This window comes from Tenrec ecaudatus, chromosome 1 (assembly GCF_050624435.1).
Source record: "Tenrec ecaudatus isolate mTenEca1 chromosome 1, mTenEca1.hap1, whole genome shotgun sequence".
Lineage (NCBI taxonomy): Eukaryota > Metazoa > Chordata > Mammalia > Afrosoricida > Tenrecidae > Tenrec > Tenrec ecaudatus.
Window position 1 is genome coordinate 73,684,610 of NC_134530.1, and position 20,411 is coordinate 73,705,020.

The 20,411-nt window shown below is 43.1% G+C and overlaps 1 protein-coding gene across 1 annotated transcript in view; it reads right to left on the reverse strand.

Annotated features, from left to right (window-relative positions):
• The window catches only part of AGBL4 (AGBL carboxypeptidase 4), a 1,434,684-nt gene that overhangs the window by 60,883 nt on the left and 1,353,390 nt on the right, over positions 1-20,411 (reverse strand). The window contains exons 10-11 of the mRNA XM_075532449.1: positions 11,687-11,839; positions 5,896-6,058 (exon numbers count right to left, since the gene is read on the reverse strand). Coding sequence (XP_075388564.1) covers positions 5,896-6,058; positions 11,687-11,839 — 316 coding nt within the window. The remainder of the gene's footprint in view (positions 1-5,895; positions 6,059-11,686; positions 11,840-20,411) is intronic.

Sequence of the window (20,411 nt, forward strand, 5' to 3'; positions counted from 1 at the left end):
TCCCCAGTACCTAGAATTTTACCTGGTCTATGGTGGACACTCAAATACCTTTGTTAAACTAACGTTTACCATAGTTGAGTGGAATTCCTCCATCACAGAATGTATGATAAGTTTTTAATGGCCCCATCCTTTCTCTCTCTTTAAGTAGCTGGATCCCTCTGTGAGTCAGGATCTGTGCCTTCTTTCTTACCATTTCATCCCAGATGCGGTGTAGGATTTCGGGCACATTTGAACCGACCTGTTTACTTGTGTTGAATGAGGATGGGTGCTGATGGGGGAAAAAAATCTGGACCTGGGCTCAGGGAGGGCTAGTCTACTCAGAAACACATTTACTTTCAACCGGAAAACAAGTCAGAGCTACTGAGAAGGGCTAGGAGAATCCGCCAAATGTGACATCAAAAAACCATAACAAACCAAGTACAGGCCTCCTCTGGAGGGTCCTATGTCTTGTGACTACCAGTCACGGAGTCCTCCTTGGTGGACACACTCAGACTCCTTTTCTCCTGGGCCAGCTCTTCTGCTTCCTTTGCCACAGTAGTATGAGGTGAAAAGCAGACGCTTTACCGTGTGTCCATGGAGTCAGGGTCCTGGACAAGTTGTGGGTAACACATCAGTCAGTGGGAGGGGCAGTGTGGTACCGAAAACATAACCAGGATTTGGGAAATCAAAGATTCCCTGTATCAGAGTAAAGTCTGCTTCATGGTCTTATTGAGTCAGGTGGCTAAGATTTCAAGAATAACTTTCTGCATTTCTGGTGACTGCAGGATCCCCATTTTTATCATAATTTTCCAGTGCTGTGCAGTGTGTGGGACACAGGCTTAACACCTGGCCCATCCCCCGTTAGCCCTTCTCTCTGGAGCCTGCAGCCTGCCTTTTATATCCTCAGCAAGCTAAATGAAAGGCCCAGAACTACCAGGCTGAGATGGGCAGCTTTGATCCTGGACAGAGAGGTAGGCGCTCAATAAACACTCACCGGAGGCTGTCTGAGGCCTTACAAGAGCACTTCTCTTTCCGAAAAGAGAGAATTTACATAGAGAGAGAGTTAATTTCACCCTTCTTTCTCCTCTTTCAGTGGTAATTCTTTATCTGAGAAAACCAAGTGTTAGGAAAGGGAAAATGGGTCAATCCCAAAACAAAAGGATAAAAGAAGGCAGAAGCTACCGCAATTCAGAACAATTGAGACCCGGAGCCCTGATCCCATGACCTTGAAATTAAAATGATTAAATAATCCCTAACAATGTAAGCAAGCAAGAAAATTACATCTAACTTCATCTGACACACTTGGGAGTTTTGGATAAATTTGTTAGGAAAACTGAGAGGAAAAGTAAGCTGGCAAAGAAAGCACCGAGGCGGAGAGAAAGCTGTAGGAAGGATGAAGGGGAAGGGAAAGACAGGAAGCAGGGGGTATGACGCTGGGATTTACTTGATAAGGATCCTCTAGTCTTTGTCTTTGTAGCTCTCAGCCCGAGTGGGAATATTTCCTCTAGTCCTAGTGGATGTGGGTGAGAGAGAGTGAGTCCGACGTTGACAGGGTTACATGATTCAGTAGTGATGGGCAAGGTTTCATCATCTGCACATCCCCGGTGGATAATAGGCCTTCCTCCAATGCTGACACTGCATTCTTCTTGAGATAATCCAGCTTCTCTGATTTTTGTTCCGCACTGACTGAATACATGCGGTGAAAGGATGCATCCTGACGCACACCTTTCCTGATTTTAAACCACGAGTATTAACTCACTCTGTTTGCACAACTGCCCCTTCATCCATACACAGGTTTTTCACGAACGCAATGAAATATTCTGGAATTCTCACTTTCCTAAATTTTATCCAGAGGTTGTTATGATTTACAAAGTTGAGCGCCTTTGTATAGTCAATGAAACATAAGTAAACATCTCTCTGGTATTCTCTGCTCTCTGCCAAGATGAATCTGACATCAGCAGTGATGTCCTTATGGCAGGTCTTTTGTGAATGTGGCTTACATTTCTGGCAGCTCCTGGTCAGTGTACATGTGATACTAACAATGTCGTTCAGTGAATCCTGCGTTCTTTGGGATCACCTTCTTTGCAATGGGCACAAATGGAGATCTCTTTCTGTTTGTTGGTCAGAGAGCTGCCTGCCAACGTTCTTGGCATAGACAATTTGTGTTACATCAACTACATTTTACTAATGCCTTTCGTGCAGCTTGGACTACTTCCTCCAGTAGCCTTGGTTCTTAATTAGATGACAGCTCTTGAAATGACTGAATGTGAGCCAGTTCTTTTTTGTTACAGTGGCTCTGTGATCCTACCATCTTTGTGTGTGTGCAAGAATATTTTGTTCGTTTTTTGTGGATTCTGTAACCAACTACCACCAACCAGGCGGCTTCCAGCGATGGAAACTTGTTCTCCAATAGTTCTGGAGGGCAGCAGTCTGAAGTCACGTTGACATGGCTTTGAGTAGACCCTTCTTGCCTCGCTCAGATTTTGGTGGCTCTAGATATTCCTTGACTTGTGGCAGCATGGTAATATTCTGAACTATTTTCACATATCTGTGTCTTTTGTTTTCCAAACCATTTGATTAGGATCTAATCCAGACATCATACCGTTCCATAGTTTCATCAAACAGCATTGCACTATTGTTAACAAAATTAGTTTCAAAACATTTTTTCCTTCTTGAACTCCTCGACATCAGCTCCTCCTCACCCCTGCCCCTCCTTCATCAGACCCCCCAGGAACCCGTAGTCTTGCTGTTGTCTCTATAGGTACATCTATCCTGGCTTTCATACACTGAGAAATGCATCAAAACACATAGAAAACATTCAAGAAGGATGTCCACAGTTACAGAATACAACAGAGACAAAGGCCAATATGAAAAACAAAACACAGAAATATTAGAAATTAGATCAAGCCCAAAGTGTATCAGAGGGGAAATCAAGTAACAAATTTTAACTATTCAAGTCAGATTTAGCATTTCAACCTACTATAGTCATCTCTCCAGTACTCTCTGGAAACCAGGTTATTTTCATCCCTCCATTATGGTTACAGAGAATTTATCGGAGGATCATTCCCTGTGCAGATCTTGAAAATGTACTTTGGGTTTCCACTGTCATCCATAGCCTTCTGCAAACCAGAGTCTCACAGTTTAAACTCTCATACCATCCCCTCTTTTCTATTTGGAGTATATAATGTGCAATCCTTGGGTCATGGGTGTTGGTGTGCTTCTTCCATGTGGACTTAGTGGACATCTCACTTAGCTGACTGCTTGTTTCGAAACAAACCTTTAAGACCCCAGACACTGTTCTATCTGATAGCTGGGCACCAACTAATTTCTTCACCACACTTTGTTACAGCATCCACATCGTCTGTACTTCCTTCATGTGGGCATGTATAGAGCAGGGCCATGTCCTAAGAACGAATTGCTCTCAGATTGGACCTAGGATCAAGTGACATCCCCAAATCCAATCCCGAATCTATGTTTTTTATCTGCCTGTGGCTCATCTTAGAGACAGCCACATCCTTGTTAATTTACAGCAGGGAATCTTAGTGATCATCTCCCTGGAGTAGAAGGAGCTTCTGGGTACAGTGCCCCGGATTAGTCCCTGGTACTAATTTTTAAAACTAGTCCCTATCGAGAGAGAGAGAGAGAGAGAGAGAGAGAGAGAGAGAGAGAGAGAGAGAGAGAGAGAGAGAGAGAGAGAGAGAGATTAAACAAGTATAAACTACCTGTGTTATTCACTTGCACAGCATTTGATGCTCCCGGCGGCATTCAGTAGTTTGCTCTTAGAATCCTTCAGGATAGGCGCTTAAAGCTTTATTTTTCCTTCATGTCTTTCAGCTTGAGTTGTGCTGAGCATGTTCTTCCATCCTGACCTTCTAGTGGCAGGCCTTTGCACGGTTCATTAACATGCTTTACTTTGTCTTGTCCTATTGTAATTTTAAATAGTCTGCTCATCTTTCCTCCATCGATTCTTCCATTTGCCGTAGCCACCATACAATAAAAAGCAAGTTTCAGAGGCTGTTCTGGCATTCATTTGGATACTTTCTTTCTCTCCTGTTTTTTAAATAACCTTTTGTTGTCTTCATGTATGTTATTCTCGATGCCATCCCGTGGCTTATCAGGTCATCTCTCGTTGGTGTTCAGCGTGTCAAAACTGTTCTTGAAATTCCGGTGGGAGATACTCAAGGTCCTCTTTTGGCCCTTGTGGACTTGCTTTAATTTTCTTCTCTTTCCACTTGAACTTACACATAAGAAACTATCGGCCTATTCCACGTTTTTTCCAATGCCTGACTTTGCCTGCTAATATTGAGCTTCTCCATCATTTCTTCCTGCAGAGATAGTGTATTCTGTCTGATGAGGTTCATGTGTACAGTCACCACTTGTGTTGTTGAAAAAAAGGTTTGCAAGGAATAAGTCATTGGCCTTTCAAAATTCTATGATGGGCTCTCCAGCGTCATTTCTCTCACCAAGGCCATATTCCCAACTACTGTTCCTTCTTTGCTTCAAACTTTTACACTCCAACTGCCAACAATTATCACCTTCCAACCTACTAGGTACAAAATGAGCAATCTCAGCAACGGAAGGGAGATCTTGCTACCATGGAGAATGAAGATCCAGAACAGAGACTCTGAGATCCCTGCAATTGAACTTCCTTAATCCAAGGACAGAAAGTTGACACCAGAGGAGTGGCAGAGGATCATTACCAGCAGAGCCAAGATCCAAAGTATGAGGCAGGCTGTAGGCTTCCCAACCCACAAAGCTGAGTCCTTTTTTCAGGAGGTTTACCCACAAGTGGGATGCATCCAGACACTTAAATGGGAAGCTAGTTTTGATGACTCACAGAACTAGAGCTGTGCACCTTTGTACTGAAGCTTGTGGTGGAGTGGAATGCCCTGTGGGCACTTACCAGCTGTACTAAGAGAGTTTTATAATGTTGTCTGAGCAGGACAGAGATTAAGGGACCATGTAGCCCAGAGCCAGTGGACCAGAAAGAGCAACCTGCCTGTGGGCACGACTGGGGAGAGGCTGTACTAGGTCCTGAATATTTCTGATCTGTAATTTTAATCTAACTTCCTTTAAAAAGCACACAATCATAAATATGGCCTTTGAGTTCTGGTAGCATTGCAATGAATTATTGAACGCAGTTGAGAAGTAGAAAATGCGGTGGGAGGGATGGTTGGTGTCGAATTTGGTAAGGAAAGCCGGAAGGTGGCTTATATAGAATTGACCTCATAGAAATTGACCTAGGGCTGACGTAAGGTTTAATTTTCCTTTCACCCGAGTTTGGAGTTCAAAAGTCACCTCCACTTCCATCTCACAGAAGGCAAAGAGAAAACAGAATGGGAAGAAACGAGGAGAAAAGGGAAGAAAGGGTAACAAGTAGGGAGGGAAATGGCAGATGAGAGGGTCGATGGAAGAAAGGAGAGATAGCTGAAGAGCAGGTAAGAAAGGAGGAAAAGGAGAAACAATGAAGAGAGAGAAGAAAAAGTACGAGTATAAGAAGACAGACTAGAAAATACAGTTCTACATTTACAGGGCTGGAAGGGGGATCCGAGATCACCAAGCTCCTCCATAACAAGCCTGGGGTGGGAACACTAGCCTACGCACCTTGGACAACAGAATCTTTTCCTCCATCCTGAGAGAATGGGGGTGGAGAGAAAGCCAGGAGAAGCCCAAGGACCTGAGTCTGGAGACCCGAGGCACGTGGATGTCTATGTATTGAGGTGGCTAGGGGGAAGGTTTGCCCCTCATCGTATTTGGGGCAAACAGAAAAATCCATAGCGAAAACCAGCGGAATATGCCTTCTCCACCCCCACCTGAGACCCTCACCTCTTCTCTGAACTGGGGACCTAATTCCTGTCGGGCCGCAGTGGCTGGGTGGGGCTGGTTCAGAGTTGTATGGGAACCTGCCAAGGATACAAGCTTCTTCAGTGTAGGGCACAGCAGCCGCGGTGCCTCCGATGATGTAGCTGTAGAAAGAAACCTCAAGGGTGTAACAATAAGAAGTGTGGTCCAGGAGTCCACCGAGGAAGCGACGCCCCGTTCCTGCTTTCACAGCATCTCGGTTAAAGGATGTGCTGGACTGTGGAAGACAGAATAGGAGAGCATCAGGGCGGGGCACCTGTTGGTCATTGGCTCCTCAGGAAACCCTAAAACATCTCTGAGTCTCACAATCCTGCTCTAAAGAGTGGAATATCAATCCCACTATCACTATGTTATTATAACAACAACATTTCACTGCCATAGAGTCTCAACTGTAGAGGGCAGGGTACAACTTCCCCATGTGAATTTCTGAGACTGTAACTCTGTACTGGTGTAGAAACTCCTGTCTTCCTCCCATGAGTGGGTGGCAGTTTGAACTGCTGACCTTGCAGTTGGCAGTTAGCAGCCTAATGTGCATGAAACAAACACAATTCCGTGAAAGTATCAGCAGAATCCGTGGTGCACAGTAATTGTTATTCATCAAAAGCTGAAGAAAAATTGATCTTGAATGTGGCTAGGTGGAGCAGAAATGGGAAAAAGAGACAATCACATTATGATCATCAGAGCTAAATTTGTGCAGTGTTTTCTATATTGTAATGTTTTTCCCATGTAATATTTTATTTAGACTTCAAAATAATCCTTTGAAGCAGGCGCTATAATTTTTGTCTTCTATAGATTACTGTTTGGGGAGTAAGACTGGGCTTTTTACTTCCATAACAGCAACAGTCTCAGACACCCACACTGGAGTCGCTATGGGGCAGCATTGATCTGATGGCAGTGAGTGTGGTTTTCATAGATGAATACTGTGACTGGCGCTGTGTCCACCAAAAATATGAGTCGTAAACTTTTACGTCTGTGGTTATATCCCATTTGAGAATGGGCTGCTTTTGTTACATTCGTGAGACAGGCTTAGCGTAGAGTGTGTCTTAAATCCATGTCTTTTAAGATATAACAGAGATTAAACAAGCAAGCTAGAGAAGTAAAGATGGGGAAAGATGTCAAACCACATGAAGATTATGCAGAAGCTTAGCCAAGACAAGACCCTTCCTCTCGTGCCTATGTGAAAAGTCTTCTCCAAGAGTTAGCGCTCTGAACTTGAACTTCTAACCTCCTAATCTGGAAGACATTGTTTCTGTTTGCTAAAGCTATCTACTTATGATATGTCTATTACACCAGCACTCGATAACTAAGAAATTGATATTAGGAATGAGGTGCTGCTCTAACAAACACTTGAAATGTGGTGGTGCCTTTGGACTTGGGCACTGGGTGGATGCTGGAAAAGTTCTAAGGTGCCTACGTCAAACCTTAGATTGCATGAAGAGAAGGTTGGTTGGTAGAACCTTGGAAGCCAAAGGTAATCCTGGTGAGGGCTGTGGTTGCCTCCACTCAGGGGATAAAGGTAGGGCCAATACTTCGAGTCTGGAGCATGGGACTATTGTCTAGATGGTCTCAGAGAAGAGAGGATTATTTTCAAGCCTTGAGAAATAATACAAATTGTTCTACTGATCTTCTACTCACATAAACAGTTACATTTTCTGAAACTCACAGGGGCCGTTCTACCCTGTCCTATAGGGTCGCTATGAGTCAGTAGAAACTCAATGGTAGTGAGTTTGGTTTTGTGATGGCAAACCTTTATTTCTCTCCAATTTCTCCCACTCACAATGGAAATGCATGCCTTGTGCCTTTTCCATAGCTATATTTTGGAAACAGATAACCTATACTCATGATTTCACAGGTTTGCATATGATCAGTAATTTGGCCTACTGCCTCACCCATATTGGATTTAGAAGACAAGATTTTGAACTTGGAGTTTATTTAAGACTTTTAGGATGATGTGATGTGGTGAATGTGCCTTTATGTGGCAAGGTCATGAATTTAGAGGAACCAAGTGGTGAAATGTTATGGACTGAATTGTACCCACTCCAGATGTGTGTTATAAATCCTAACCTCTATGTCTATGATTGTAATCTTAGTTGGGAATGGGTGGTCTTTGTTTTTACTAGGACAGGATTAGCGCAGACGGTCTGAAACGGATCTCTTTTCCAATCAGCAAGGTAAGCACGGGCGTCCTCGCTGTTCACTTACCACGTGAACAATTGCATATTTCTAAACCACAGCAGATTCAGCTTCTCGGTGTGGCTGTCGCCTGGCTCTCTGCCAACCTCACAGCCCTTTCTTCAGCATGAAAGCCACTTTTCAAAGTTCCAATCCCTGACAGGGACAGAGATCCAGGGAGCAAGGTAACCACAGCTTAATTGTTCTTACTTACTAATCGGTAGTAAACAATTTCAGCTGGTGAAAAATGTGTGAAACTGTTCTCTATAGATTAGTAAGTAAGTCCAATGCTTACCTTGCTTATTGAGTAATCCACTGCAGGGGCAGCCACGGGAAACCTGCTTAGGAAGAGAAGCTCAGCTGAGACAAGGCCCTTCCTACAGAGCCATCAGAGAAACAGCCTTCCCCTAGAGCTCATGCTCTGGATGAAAACGTCTAAACTGAGAAGGTATATTCCTGCTTGTTAAAGACCCCAAGGTGTGGCATTTCTGTTATAAGAGCACTGGATACCTAAGACAATGACATAGAAATAGGACAGTGTGTAACTAGTAAAGGAAACATCATAGGTTTTAATCCAGAACCAACTGATTCTGGGAAAACCAATGCCCCTTGACTATACATTACCCCTCACCCCCCTCTTAGGGACAGATAAACACATACCTGCTTTTTCACTAAGTTGTCAGTAATGCCCATCACACTGGACAGAGAAAGGACAAAGAGAGCTAGCAGGTCAGGGACTCAAGTAATCTGTTCCAAAGCATATCCTGTCACCTATTGATTGTGTGAAACTAGGCACGCTGTCTTATTCGTCTTAGCCTCAGCGGCCTCATCTATAAAGCGTAGCTAATATGTTCTCTTCTGCACAGTTGTGAGGGGAGGGTCAGTTCACTTGAGGTTAAAGGGACATTCCATACTAAACAATGACAAGTTAAGTAAATCAACAGACCGTGGTTTTAATAAAATAATGTGCATTTTATTTAAGAAGAGATCAAAAAAAGTGAAGGAGAAGAAGAAGAGGGAGAGAAAGAAGACAGCAAAGGAAGACAGGTATACAGAGACCCCCCCAAAAGAAACAGCTAGATGTAAATGTATTTGGCAAAGGAAAGGAGGTCTGAAAGGTAAGGGCCATACAGTGAAACCAAACTCTTCCTTTCTAAGAGGAGTGGGGAGGATCAGAGAAGAGAGACAGACTGGTTTGGATGCCATGATGTCAATCCTAAATTATTAAGTGAGCTGCATTGTGGGAAACTCACCATCATGGAAATTAAAAAATAAGAGTCCTATACTGTGCCCTTTCTAATAGGCCCTTGGAGCTTCCTCCCCACTGTGAGAGCCTTGGGTGCCCACGGTTTGCTCTTCAAGGAAACATAGACCCAAGATCAGGTTCCTCGGTGTCTGAAATCACCCTCATCAGCATCGTTCTTTGGAGTTCTTCTGAAAATGGGAGACACGTGGGGGGTTAAGTCTTGATGGTCCTTACTCTGAGTAGTTGATGTGCTTGTCACAGTGCTAGCATGATTCTCCTGCTTTCATTAGCTAATGAGCATCTCTCCCAGGTCACTTGGCATTGGGTCTACCTTGATTTTACCCCAGCTTTTTGACGCAAGGAGCCACAGCCTGCTCTGAAATGGCAGTGGTGGAACAAAGACTTGACTATCCTACAGAAACACCTAAAGAAATAAGCCGGGCTGCTTTAGTTCCACGGAAACTGCAAATGGGGCACTTGCCTGCTTTAATTCTACCACCAAATGCTGGGTGACCTTCTACCAGAGACTCAATTTCTCTGCACCAGAGATGGCCCTTGGGCCTAAGGAGGAGGCAAAGTTATATGACTTCCCAGATCCTTTTTGGACTGGCATTGAGAGATTCTAGGATTTGAAGTACATTTTATCACGTGGAAATATTAATCTTCTCAACTAATGTCCATGCCTGAAGCAATGGGCAGACCCGTTTTCAGCTCATCAACTTCAAAAATTGCTGCAACCTTAGTGGGCCTCACCCCCTCTGGTCACATGGAAATAACAGGCTCCAGAGATTCAGTGTCAGAACAAAGGAAAATGTGCAAAAATCTTCTCCACGTCTCCATACTATATGCTGGTTCTCTCCTTTATCCTCACTTTCCTTTTTCTGCTAGTACTTTCCATCCGGCTGCCTTGCACTCTCGGTCTTTCTCAGCAAGTGGGATGGGCAGTGGCAGTAGCAGCCTATTGGCATTGTTGAACTCTTTAATGCTTGCCAAAGACTCTCACAGTATCATACCATTTATCCTCCTGGGAAGCTAAGATGTAGGCAGGGCTAAACATTACCACCTCCAAATTAAGGACAATGAAATTGAGGTACCATGAAGGTATTATGCTGGCTTTCCTGACACAATAACTGAAGACAAGATAGGTACATAGTAAGCAAAGGTGGTGAAGAAAACTGATGGTGCCCAGATATTAAAAGATATTGCATCTGAGTTCTCAGAGGCTCGGAGTTAAACAAGGGGCCATCTAGCAGAGCAGCAACAAAACCCACATGGAAGAAGCATACCAGTCCATGTGATCTTGAGGTGTCAATTGGGAAAAGCTATAAGAAATTCGAAAAAAAAGCAATCAAATCAATGTGAAGGGGTTTGAATGTAGTAGAGACCCAAAACCCACCTGTAAAATAATTTGACAGCCCCTCTCAAAAGGGATGGAAGGGATGATAAATATAGGGGGTGCAGTTTAGCACTGATGAATCACATAACTATCCTCTATTTCTTTAATATTCCCCCTAACTATTGTGTTTGTTATTTGTTTTACCTCATTAGTCATGTCAGACTTACATATGTTTATTTGTATATTTAAGATCATTAGATACATGAAAACCAAGATATATAACCCTTCAGAAATAGTAACAGGGGTAATGGTTCCCGGGGGTTACAGGAAGAGAGGCAGAGGGTGGAGGAGGAGCTCATAGCATTGATGACTGCATAACCCCACTGGGATTGAACAACAGAATTGTATGTGAATTGGATGTGTCAGATGTGGTAAAATAAATTAAAATATAGATAGATAGATAGATAGATAGATAGATAGATAGATAGATAGATAGATAGATGAGGGCTCCTGGGGAATAGAGTTGGGGAGGGAGGGGATAAAAGAGAGCTGATACCAAGAAGTTAAAGAAGAAAGAAAATGTTTTGAAACTGATTGTACATTACTGCTTAATGTGGTTGATCTATGGAATAGTATGATCTCTATAAGAGGTCCCAATGAAAAGATTAGAAAGAAAGAAATTGAGACATCATGGAGGAAGGAAATGGTGGGTATAGGAGCCCCTTCAATAGACATGTTAAGCTCATAATGAAAGGACTGAGTGAGGTGAAAGCAGACGCTGGGGCAGGGTCTGGCGTGTGAGATAGCCCGTGGTTTCCTTCCTCTGTTAAGGGTGGAATCAGATCTGCCAAAAGGATTCGAGCTTATCACCCAGAGCAAGTGCCACCCATCTGAAGACTCCCTTTCCTTGACTGCTGATGGGCTGCTTGAGGGCATGGGCAGAGTTCACCTTAATCACCTATAGAAAACCTGGCATAGACCAGGCGTTCTGAACTAGGAGAATGAAATAAACAAAAAGAGGACGACAGCAAGGGGGAGAGCAGTGGGAGCGGGTGGAGGGGAGATGGGCTGGGTGAGAACTCCGGACTTACATAGGAGAAATCCTCAGCATTCTGGCAGAGGAGCTTGGGGAAAATAGCCTGCCTCTGGAACCGTTCTTCGTCCTCAAAGATGTTGCCATACATGAAGCCATTCATCATGGTGGAGTGGGCATGGATATCAATATAAAACTCCAGGCTTATTTTCTATGGAGAGAAAGGATAACACATGAGAGGTCCAGGTTCACAGAGCTTGTCTGAAAATAAGCAGAGCATGAGCATCCCCCCCACACACATGCGTGTACGTATGCACACATATGTTTCCATATGTTTCCTGATGTTGGTCCTTGTAAGCTGGTCCTCTGGGTCCGAAGATTTAGCAGACAATGTGAAGAAGGCAATTTAGACTGGTGAAGATCAGCTTAACACTCCTTCCTCAATGTCTGAAAACCCCATTATTCACATCTTTCTTTAGCGCACCCCTGAAAATGTAAGGGGGGGGGGGTTAGGTCACGATGCTCCTTACTCAGAATAGGTAATGCATTCATGAGCGTGGTAGCAGATTTCTCCTGCTCTCATTAACTAATGAGAAACCCCTTCCAGGTACTTTAACTGTATTTACATTGGACCTACCTTAATTTTAGCCCAGCTCTGCCATTTAAAGTTTGGGACACTGAAATAAATGATATCTCTACTTTAAGACTCAGCTTCCTTACCTGAAAAATAGGTACTATAATTCCAGCTCCAGAGAGTTACAGTTAGGATCAAACATAGCTATAATGATTGCTATCGTTTGCAGCATATCAAACGAATGTCAGACACCATTTGAGAGCTTTATATATTATGTTAGTTAATTCTTTTATTTAACCTCACTCCTCCACCTACATCTTGTTAATACTTAAATATGTAAGAAAGAAAACGTTTGTAATCTGTGAAGATAATTCAATCGTCCTTCTATTGTCTCTATTTATATATTTAACACACTTCTTTGCCTTATACGTTTACTTAAAAAAACATGCTATTGGGAGTCAATACAGATATCATAGCATTCCATAGTTCAATCACATTAATCAGTATTGTAAAATTGCTACCATAATCACTTTCAAAGCACTCTTTTCCTTCTTGAACTCCTTGACATCAGCCCCCTTGTACCCCAACCCCCAGGTCCCGGCCACTGTACCCCAGAAACGTTTATTCTACTTGTTGTCCCTATAGGTTTATCAATCCTAGGTTTCATACACTGAAAACAGACAAACATAAAACAAAAATTCAAGAGGGTCACCCCCAATAACAAAACACATCTGAGATAAACCCCAATACATACAAACAAAAACAAAAAATTCAGAAAATGTTGAAAACCAGATCAGGCCTAACATGTATCAGAGGGAAATCCATTTACCAGGAGGGTTTGAAAGGTAGCCAAAGGCAGATAAATAAACATTGATCCAGAAGTGGGTTTTGGGGCTCACACAAAACTGCAGCTCAAATTTAAGAGCCACTCGTTCTTACATCATGACTTTGCTGATTCTCACCTTTAGGAAGGGAACACAGAAGATATGAGTTCTATAGCAAATTTTGGTGCCCAGCTATCAGATAAAACAGCACCAAACTAACAGGCATCTAAGTGAGGTGTCAGTAAGTCCACATGGAAGAAGCACACCAACATGAGTGACCAAAAGATTGTAAATCATATCATCTGAAGCCGAGGAGGAGAGTAGTATCAGAGCCTCAAACCAGAATCTGGTTTTCAGAAGGCTGTGGATGGCAGCGGGAGCCCAAGATACATTGGTGGGAGAGACCCAGGAAATGCCTCCGGTGCGTTCCCTCCATTCACCATAGAGGGATGGAAAGAAACTGGTTACCAAACAGAATGCACTGGACAGATGACTGTAGAAGATCAAAGTGATAAACCTGACTTGAACAGTTAAAACCCTAGTCAGTTGGTTCCCCCTCTGAAGATGTATATGTTTTAAGTTGCTTTAGCTTTCCCACGTGTATTTTCTAAAAGTCTTATTTATGGTTATCCAGAAGTAGGGGGTTGTCGATTAAGAGCCCAATGCCTGTACGTGAGAGCTGCTCAGTGGGTGTATGCAGAATGACTGAAGGCACGATCCCAGAGAAATCCCTCTAGCTACCACAGACAACTGGCAAAACTGCAGAAATTTTAGGACATTAGATCTCTGATATCTTTCAAGTATTATCCCCAGTGCCCACCCCCCCACCTCCGCCAATATACAGTAAGCTCAGTGAAAGGCAAAAAACTGTGTAAGACAAAAATCTGTAGAGAATAAAAGGGACATGTTCAAGCTCATGGCACAACTGTGACTGGAACCAAGATCTCCTGGCCTCAGTGTGATTAACTTCGCATCATCAATGGTCAATGCTAGAAATGGCCCAGACAAACCCTGAGCACCTCGCCACGTCTTCTTAGCATGCAGTCCTAGGAAAGAAGAAAAGGCTTAGCGTATAAGGAGTCTCCCTCGTTGGGACGCTTTCAATGAAGTTAAAGCCAAATGAAAACCATGTTGCTTCTAGAATGTGGGCCCGATGACTGTCATTTCATTTGCCTGAGAGTTGGAGTGAAAAATGATGGCTTGCTGAGCTCCCAGCTCTCTGGGTAGCATGAGCTGTCTTTGGAGAGATCCAAGATGCACTGATCTGTGTGATATTAAACTCATCATTTTCAGCTTTGGAGGTGGAATACACAATGATTCAACAGGAGCCATATAAAAGTCATCTTTGCAATTTTATTTTCTTCAATTGTCTGTCTTTTCCTCTGAGCTTTTGATGAGCTGCTGAGGAAAGGAGGAGGTAGCCAGATGAGAGATGGCTTAAGAGATGTGCAAGGAACAAACTGCAATGGATATTCCTGACTGCCCAAGTTCGAGGGCCTTGGAGGCAGGCTTCTCCAACCACTTTAGGATCAGCCCTGAGTGAAAAGGTTGCTTAAAACGACCCAGCAAACCGTCAAAGAGCAAGAATTAGAGGCTGCCTTTTCTGATAACTATGCTGGTGTGATCTCGATTACCTCATCGCAAAACCTGGAAACCAGTGCAATTTCATTTTTAATAACTAGTGGTTGAATTGGATAGATTGATTCGCACGGTCCCAAAGTCAATGTGATGAAAGAATTGCTAGCGTGAATTCTCCCTCCTCTACTTTCCCAAGCATCTGAGCCTTTGCAGGGACAGATGGCTCCTGAGAGTATGTCCAAAGTTCTTCAGATGAAGTCTCCCCATTCTGGCTTCTAAAGTGCATTCTGGTTGGACTTCCTCTCAGGAAGATTTGCTTGTCCTTTGGCAGTCCATGGTGTGTTTAATATTCTTCATCAACACAACTCAAAATCATCGATTCTTCTTTGGTCTTCCTTATTTAATGTCCAGCTTTCACATGTGTATGAAGTGATTGAAAAGAGCCAGGTTCCCCTTAGATCTCAATGTAACCTCCTTGCTTGTCAACACTTTCAAGAGGTCTTGTGCAGCAATTTATCCAATGAAATGCATTGTTTGATCTCCTGACTGCTCCTTCCATGGGCATTGATTGTGGACAGTGGACTCTACTGTGAGAAGGCAGCTCTTCCTCAGTCTTATTTTGAATGTCTTCTGACCTGAGGCTCATCTACTGGCACTATCTATGAAAATGTTTTCCATGAGGTTTGCAGTTTCTGACAATGTTTGGAGTTTGTCCATAACATCTTCCATGGGTAATTCCACAGAAGTGGACAGCTTATTTCTTCATCTTTTGTTCTTAGTCTGCAAACTTGGCTGAATCCTATTCACTTTTGCATGACCTTGCTGGTATTTGAAATACCAGTGACATAGCTTCCAGAACCATAGCAACACACAAGCCACCACAGAACAATAAACTGACAGTGAAGTGGTGCCACATGTATTTGACAGGGTTCCAAGAAAGTTCATGGTAAAGTAGAACTGAAAGACAATAAAAATTTTCCATGAGCTTTTATGAGCCCCCTTGTTCAACTATAAGTCGAATAAGTTCCTAGAATCAAGTTTCAGGGCCACAGTGCATTTTGTAGAGGAATCCTGGTGGTTGTGGTTAAACAGTTGGGCTGCTAACCTTAAGGCCACCAGTTCAAACCACCAGCCATTCTGCAGGAGAAAGAGAAGGCTTTCAGCTCCCATAAAGGCTACAGTCTTGGAACCCTAGAGGGGCAGTTCTACTTTGTCTTACAGTGTTGCTATCAGTCAGAACGGACTCGACGGCACCGAGTGAGTCAAGTGCGTTTCAAGTTTTGACAAACATTGACAACATAACCCCCTTAAAGTGACCAGCTTAGACTCCAGCAAAGGCCAGCAGAGCTCTTTCTTCAGCAGGTTAACAACATGATGTAATCAGAATTCTTCAATATGTATCCATTTGATGAGTGAAAATGATATATAAGATTAGTTTTAATCAGAAGTTCTCTTACTATTATCTTTCATCTTAGGACTGCTGATTTTCCCCTTCCTCGCATTCGTGAGGAATTATGTGGGATTCTATTGTTTTGGCCATTGCTGAGTCTTCTCCTTGATTGTTTTTCTCTTATTTTCTGGTCCTACACTTTATCAAGTCTGGCATCCTTTCCAAGAGGACTGGCCTCTCTTGATAACAAGCTCAAAGTGCACAAGCAGGAGCCTCCCCATCCTTGTTTCTAAGGAGCGTTCTGCCTGTACTTCTGCCCAAACAGAGTCATTTATTTGCCTTGCACTTTTCTTTGTCAATATCATTATTCAAATGCACGAATTCTTCTTCAGTCTCCCATATTCATTATCTAGCTTTCACATACATATAAGGTAATGGAAAATATCATGGCTTGGGACAGGTTTACCTCAGTCCTCAAAGTGACATGTTAAAGAGGTCTTGTGCAGCCACTTTGACCAACGTGCTGCATCCTGTGATGTCGTGACTGCAGTGCTCGGATCATCGGTCGTCTTCCAAGGAAAAGGGAAATCTTGAAAACGTCAGTATTTTCTCCGTTGTCATGCTGGTCTAGTCGTGAGGATTTTAGACTTGCTTTACACGGAGTTCGTTGTAATCCATATTAAAGGTGATCTAGTCTTCAATCTTCATCAGTAAGTTCTTCAAGTTCTCCTTACTTTCGGCAAGCAAGATTGTATCATCTGCATTCCTCAGGCTGTGCGTGCATCTTCCTCCCATCGCAGTGCCATTTTCCTTCATCATGCAGGCCAGCGTTTTGGGTTATATGCTCGCAAGCAGATTGAATAAGTACGGTGAGCGGATAGAACCCTAATGCAAACCTTTCTTGATTTGAAAGCATTCAGTGCCCCCCCCCCTTTTCTTTCTGAATAGCTGCTTGTTGGTCTAGGTACAGGGTGCACACAAGCACGATAAAGTGTGCTGGAATTTCCACTCTTATCAATGTTATCCACAGTTTGTTATTATCCACACCGTCAAATGTGTTTGCATAGTTAATAAAATACAAGTGAACATCTATCTGGGTTTCTCTGCTTTCAGCCAAGATCCATATCACGTTAGCAAGGAAATCTCTCATTCCATGCGCTCTGCTGAAGCTGGCTTGAATTTCTGGCAGGTCCCTGTTGATATGCTGTTGTAACTAATCTTGACTTATCTTCAGCAAACTAAATTTTACTCGTGCGTGATATTAATATGTTCAGTGTTTTCTACATTCTCTTGGGTCACCGTTCTTTAGAATGGGCACAAATATGAATCTCTTTTTTATTTGTAGAAACTATATATTAAATAAATTAGTCTATATTAAAGTGAAAAGATGTCAATCCTTTTACTAAGGTAAACCTGACCCAACCCTTAGTATTTTCAATCACTTCATGTGTTAGTCTGGGTACTTTAGAGAAGAAAATCCACAGAAAGTCTTATGTATAAGAGAGAGTTTTATATAAAGGGTAAGCACACATCAAAAAAACATCCCAACCCAGTGCTGCCAAAGCCCACAAGTGCAACATTAACCCATATTCTGACACCCATCCACAAAGACCTCCTCCATCTCAAAACACACACACACAGCGATGTCGACCACAGGAGGAAAGCCAAATCAGTGAACGTGTAAGCATCTCAGCGCTGACAAGGGTCTCCACACGGGTGCTCCAGCACCCAGGGCTGCATCGGGGTAGGTCCATGTGGCTTCTCCTCAGGGATGTCTTGCAGGATATGAGCCTTGCCAGCTGAAGCAGGGAACTGGCTAAGGCAGCTGCACCCTGGTCCAACCATCAGAAAGAAAGACTCGAGAACTCAAAAGGTGAGGCTCACTGAACCATTTATCACGCCACTCTTCAATTAAGCCCACATGTGTTATCAGCCAGGTTGGCACAATAAACTTTAATTATATCACTTCATATGCATGTGAAAGCTAGACTATGAATGAGAAATATTATGGGGGAATCAATGCATTTGAATTATAATATTGTTGAATATATCATGTATTACCAAAGAACAAACAAATCTTTGAAAAAGTATAGTCAGAACATTCCTTAGAATCAAGAATGGCAAGGCTTTGTCTCATCTTATCAGGAAGGACCAGTCCCCAGAGAAGGACATCATGCTTGGTAAATAAAGGGTCAGCACAAAACGGTGTAGAAGCAAATGTAGCAAAGAACGCTGATGGTGCTATCAAAAGATATAGCGCCTGGGGTCTCAAGGACTTGAAGATAAACAAGTGACCAACTAGCTGAGAAACAACAAAGCCCACATGGAAGAAACACACCAGCCTGTGTGATCACCAGGTGTTGATGGGCTCATTTATCTGGTATCAAAGACCCAGAACAAAAAATCATAATATGAATGGTGGTGGGGGGGGGATGTGGACTGGAGACCCAAAGTCAATCTGTAAGCAATTGGGCATCCCCTTCCAGAAGGGTCATGGGGAGAAGACGGGACAGTCAGGGTGCAGTATAGCACAGATGAAACCTACAGCTTTCCTCTGGTTCTTTAGTGCTTCCTCCCACCCCCTATGATCATGATTCCAATTCCACCTAACAAATCTGGCTAGGCTAGGGCATGTACATGTGTACAGATAAGAGCTGAAAACACAGGAAATATAGTCCAGATAAACTTCTCAGGACCAATATTGAGAGTAGTCATACCAGGAGGGGAAGGGGAAGGTGGGGAGAGAGAGGGAGAACCGATTACAGTCACCTACCTATAACCCCCTCCCAAGGGGATGGACAACAGAAAATGGGATAAAAGGAGACATTGGACAGTGCAAGACACTAAGATATTAAAAATAATTTATAAATTATCAAGGGTTCATGAGGGAGGGAGGGAAGGGGAAAAACGAGAAGCTGGTACCAAGGGCTCAAGTAGAAAGAAAATGTTTTGAAAACAATGATGGCAACAAATGTACAAGTGTGGTTGAGACAATGGATGTATGTATGAATTGTGATAAGAATTATATGGGCACTCAATAAAATGATTTAAAAAATAAATAAAGAGTCAGCAAAGAAGAAGATCCTTAATGTGATGGATTTACATAGTAGCTACAACAATGGGTTCAGACATAGCAATGATTCAACTGTGAGGTTGGCGCGGAAGGGGGCAGTGCTTGATTCCATAGTACACAAGGTTGCTATGAGTTGTGAGTAACTTGATACCCCTACAACAACATCCGTCTCATAACCCTTACCATATGACATGTGACTCCTTATTAATATTCATCCTATGCTAACATGCAAGCTCCTTGAGGACAGGTGTGGAGTATTGTTGGCTTTTGTTGTTCTTGTTCTATATACGAGAGGAAAAGATCTGAGCCTTTTTATCTTTGAAAATTGGTGAATACATGAATGAGAAAATGGACAGATAGAAAGATAAATGAGTTTCTGATTTTCCAGCAGTCAAGTACAATAATTTTCTAGAGCCGTGTCAGAGCATGAGGTGTGTCACTAATGCGGTGTCCTTAATTACAACTTGGGAAGAAAAATAGAAGAGGGAAAACCACTTCTGTTCTTTTCTTCCAAACTCAAGAACCTTAATTAAAACTGAGTGATGAAGGGCTGTCCCCTTGCCAGCTGCCAACAGCTCATCCCACAATCAGGGGCCTAAAGAGTAAATTAAAACCAGTGCCAATAAAATTAAAACTACCTTGGGGTATATTTGCAGGATAATTTAGCATGGAGCTTGCTTCCTCCTGGACACCAGGATGGAAATGGATTTCTTTCTACTTTCTGAACTAGTTCCCTGCTTCACCTCACTTAGCACAGACCCAAACCCGAGTTCAATGCCGTGGTGTGGCGCTGAATCCCTCACATTTGGGCATTTAACTTAAACTGCTCCACTATCTAATCCAGTAATAAAGGAAGAACAGCGGGCCTTCTTTCAGATCTGATGGCGAGGAAGACCCCAGAATTTAGGAATAGATGATGGCAACTGCAGAAGGATTAGTTTTATTTTTAGAGGAAGGAGCTAAAGTGCAGACATGAAGTACCCTGCTCAGGGCTGAACCACAGAGCTGGAGTCAAACCCAGGCATCTGGTTCCAAAGCCAGGCCTTGCCTTCTGCTGCAGTCTCAGTGAGCTTGCACTCAGGTAGTCAGTTGTCTTGTCCACACGCAGGCAGTTCCCAAGCAGCTTCCTCCGCCTCTGAATTTACAGCATGGTGAGATTTCATCCAGCTTGTGGTTGCCTCACTGTGACCCTACTCACAACAGGACAAAACACTATCTCCACCTGCACCATTCTCACAAATTGAGCCCGTTCTTTAGGCTTGCCCTCAACCAGTACCATGGAGTCAATTCCATCTCATAGTAATCCCAGAGGGCAGAGCAGAACTGCTTCCTAGGTAGGAGCTC